Raw genomic sequence first — 4,346 nt, 5'->3', positions numbered from 1 at the left:
ATTGCCTGAGAGGACTTGGGACACAGACCATACTGTCTTCACAGAGTATTTAAGTGGAGTTGGCTATGCTTCAACTGCTTAGTTGTTCTGCATACAAATAGGTAGTGCTTTAACGTGTTACCCCTGCTTACTATGTGACTGTTTACAGAACATCACAATTGCATCTTTTTTAAAAATTTTCTTTCCCATCCAAACATAATTTCCCAACCTATATCCTGTGAAGTTGGTGTCTGTTTTCTGTGCACTCAGAATGCTGAACGCACTTGCACACATAAGCTATGAGAATCGACAACTGACCAGTGAAGCTCATTTCAATGCATTTGTTTCTCAAGTATGGAGAAGGTTTTACTAGTCCAGGGGGCTTAATACAGATTGCAGATCAAAGCCCCTCCTGGGCTAGTCTGAAGAAGGTCTGTTCTCTCCACACCAAGAACGTGGCAGTGAGGTGCCCTTGGTCTGGCATGCTGCTCAGCCCTGTACTGGTACAGCTCAGCAGGTATGTGTCAAACCAGTGTGGCAACCACTGCTTCTTCATTGCACCATGCATGCTCCACCTGTGTGGCCCACTGCTCTCTGGACCAAGAGGCTGGGGTGGCTCTGTCTCTAAGGCAATGGAAAGAGCTCAGCACAAATTCCTGACATCTTTACAAAAGGACCCTCCCCACAGTAACTTCCCAAGTGATCACTGTTATTCCTTGAAGAGGATCGGGAGACGAGAGAGAAGCCTGTTCTTCTTCTTCACGCTGAGACTGATGATGAAATTCATCTTGTAAGGGGAGAAGTGGAGGCAAGTACTTGAACATTCACAGTTTGATGCAAAGCACAGATGAAGTATATTCTGTAGTTGCTTCAGGCAGTTTTGCGCATAGAAAAAAAGAAATGTTTAGAAAATAAAGAGTTTACTTTGTCTTTCTGGGTATAACCAGAACCAGTCTCTATCCCACCTGGACAAGTGAAAATGAGAATCCAAAATTAATCTGATTTGTGGCAGTAAAGGTCCTTAAGTGCTTTCAACTCCTCAATCAGTGTCTTGTTTTGGTTTTCAAGCACAGCCACTCGATTTTCTAGACATTTCACATACTCCTTTTTCTTCCTGCGACATTCACGTGCTGCCTCTCTGTAAAGCAAAAAAGGCCATTCAAATCCAGAACAATCATTTGCAGACACGGGCTACCTAACTGCTTTCAGACAAACCTTTACTAGTACTGCCATTTTCAGAATATGGAGGTATTGCTAAGAAATGCAAGTGAGGAAAAAACACTGAGTTCGTAACAACTGCTCCTCACAAATCAAACACACTCAAGATGCACGTATCATTTCAACATACATATCCCAGTAAGACAGCACCAGTAAAATTATTATTGTTATTATTATTGTGAGTAAAAGATCCTAATCAGGGATAAAATTTTGGTTGCAGGATTCATATTGGAGCCTTTAGGCTGAGTAAAATGCTGCTGCAATAATTTGACTTTATTAGCATCTATTATTCTTTTTACAGTCTTTAACTTTTCCCTTTGAGCAGTCCAACAAGATGGATCAACAAGTGTAAAAAAGTGCTGTATTTAGAGCATTCATGTATTTGCTCTTGAGCAATGCTTTCATTTTAATAATGGTGTCTGCATCACTGCAATGATACTATTAATGACTCAAATAAAAATAAAAACCATGTCATTCTTTAGTCTCTGTCAGCTATGCCAAAAACAGACCTCAAGATAGTCAAACTTCTAAGTCTTGCTTGTAAAGAGTGAGCTGCCTGTAGGTAGCTCGGTAACATACCAAGATCACCAGTGAAAAATACCAGAAGGTATTAATGTGCTGCTGAGCATCCTGAAGCAGGAACAGCAAGGCAGGAACTCCCCTGCACAGCAATATAATGGCACCAACGTGCAAAGTAAGCACAAGGCTAAATGCCACGGGCAGATGGGAGCCCAGGCAGAGGGCTCTGCTCCCGCAGTGCCACTTGTCCAAGCAGCACTCTGTAGACACAGGGAAATAAACACTTATTTGCCCTGAACCTTTACGTGCAAAGCAGAAGAGCTCCAAAAAGAAGAGTCTGTGTGCCCCTTCACTGCAAACACTGCACAGACTGGTGAGACACTCAGTGTTCTGGGAAATGAGAGGACAAATCAGAACCCAGTTCCTCCCCTTATTAGATAAATAGGAGCTGTAAAAACAGAATGCATTCCAGGACCTAACTGATAAGAAGCCTCTAAAGTAATTTCTGAAATTCAGCTCCACAAATGAGACAGGATGAAGAAAACATAGCCTGTAAGCCCTGAAAGGACCCAGTCATCCATTTGTCACTCCCACAAATACAATTTCACATGCCTGCAGTGCTTCAGTAAACCATGTGTAACATTTAAAATTTAAGTAATTTTGGGCTGTTAGCAAAAGATTAAGTACTAGAGGATCAGGAAGTGCCTCCCAGTGCAAACTACTAACAAGTCTCCTTACGTGACAACATTTTCTTTCTGTGATTTTTTTCCCCTTTAGGCTGTGTATATTAAGCCACCTCAAGTCTGTGTGTGCTAGTTGTTTATTATGAACAGCCAGAGTTTTACTGAATTACAACAGAGCTTTAAAAATGTAAAATTTATACAGAAAATTTGCACAATAATATCTATGAATATTTACACTATAATCCTCCAGTAAGTACCACCTTACCATCTGCCTCGCTATCCTTTTTCCCCACTTTGCTATGGAGCTTAGATTTGCAAATATCTTTTAAGCAAACAGGCTAAAAGCACCACATGCAACATGATACTGTTGCAAAAGCTGTCAATTTAACTCAAGTGGGGTAATTCCCCATTGTTTTTCTTGGCTTTCACAAACACAAAAGCTTTCTTTTACTGGAATAAGACTGATGACTAAATGAGGGTATTCTGTGATTCTAATTAATTTTTTTTCAAATGCAGAGCCTGAAAGAGTGATATCCACTATTCACTGGTATGAGAAAACGATATAAAAAGGGAGATGGGTGACATTCTGTACAAAAACCTTTTAGAAAAGTGACCTCTGCTGTTCAGCATTATTTATTTCATTAAAGCCCCTTGTATAAGCACTGGGTCTGCTCAAGTAAGTTTCCATTATGTTCACAGCACAGCAACCTACAGAAGATAAATGAACCTGCACAACATCAGTTTTTCAGACTGACAGATGAAGTTAACAAGGTTTTAGAGGCTTCTCCTGCTCAGAAGGGCAGGAAGCACTGAGTTCTCAGTGTCACAGTGGAACACACAGGCTCCAATCTGTGGCCCGTGGGTAAGAGTTCAAGGTTGGTGTGATGGGCCAGTTCAGGCCCACCCCTTCCCAGTCCCACAGCAACAGACTTCAGGAGCATCCTGGTCAACTTCTCCCTACAGCTCCCTTCCTTTGCTGCTTCCACCCACTCCCACCTCTAAGCTTACACTGGATCCTACAGGATCAGGTCTTTACCTTTCTTTTAGCCCCTCTGCTGCCACTACTGGCTCCACAGGACTTCAATCAAAGGGAATAGCTGCTCATTTAGCCTTTGCTTGAGCCTTTCAGCCCCTGGAGGAGAAAACCCAAAGCGGCTAAAAGAACAAGTGAGACAATCAAGAGAGTACTCACAAGGAGCACACGTGGGCCAGCAGCAAGGCTAAGGGAGAGAATCCAGCAAAGTAAACCACATAAATGTAGTAACTCAAAAAAACCAACTCATGTTGGTCTCTGTAATAACAGATCTGCAGTCATACAAGTATCTCACCAATGACTTTTCTCCTTACTGCAACAACCAAATTCACACACCTCACAGAATGAGTCTGACACTTCACTCAAGGTTTCACAGTCACAATGTTTCACATCTACTAATGCTTCACACAGCATTAGTAGATGTGCCTTTCTGCTTTGCATTTTTAAATCAAGGTAAATTCTTCATAAAGCATTTCATAGCATGGCTAAGAAAGACCAGCACTCTTAGCACTCGACACTCTGGGCCAGTGCAGAGCTGCCCGGGCAGCGGCAGAGATGTGAAGGTACGTGCCTGTTCTTCATCAGACGCACTTCCCTCTTGCGCGCAGCCTCCTCTGCCGGCTGGGTGGGCAGCGCGGGCGAGGACGCCATGACCACTCCTGGAGCAATGGTGCTGGTCGGGGCCGTGCGGATCTGGTAGGTCTGCACGTCTCCTGAGGCAGCTGCAGGGACACAGGGGAATGGGACATCAGTCTGGTGACAGCACTGTCACATGTGCTGTGGAGAGCGCCTACTCACCTCTCTAACCTGTCCTCTCCCTGACACAGTGACCCAGCCATCTCTCTAACAGTGCAGCCTGGGCCACAGCTCTGCAGGGACAGCCAATATCTGGGTCACCACTGCCACCCCAGGCT

The 4,346-nt window shown here is 43.6% G+C and overlaps 1 protein-coding gene across 1 annotated transcript in view; it reads right to left on the bottom strand.

The window, feature by feature from the left end:
• CREB1 (cAMP responsive element binding protein 1) overlaps positions 1-4,346 on the bottom strand; it is a 15,584-nt gene continuing 11,238 nt past the window's right edge. The window contains exons 6-7 of the mRNA XM_005415924.2: positions 4,004-4,154; positions 1-1,117 (exon numbers count right to left, since the gene is read on the bottom strand). Coding sequence (XP_005415981.1) covers positions 973-1,117; positions 4,004-4,154 — 296 coding nt within the window. The 3' untranslated portion in view covers positions 1-972. The remainder of the gene's footprint in view (positions 1,118-4,003; positions 4,155-4,346) is intronic.

Source organism: Geospiza fortis, unplaced genomic scaffold, assembly GCF_000277835.1.
Source record: "Geospiza fortis unplaced genomic scaffold, GeoFor_1.0 scaffold112, whole genome shotgun sequence".
NCBI lineage: Eukaryota > Metazoa > Chordata > Aves > Passeriformes > Thraupidae > Geospiza > Geospiza fortis.
Note: the sequence above shows the minus strand (reverse complement) of the source record. Positions and strands in the feature narration are given on the sequence as shown.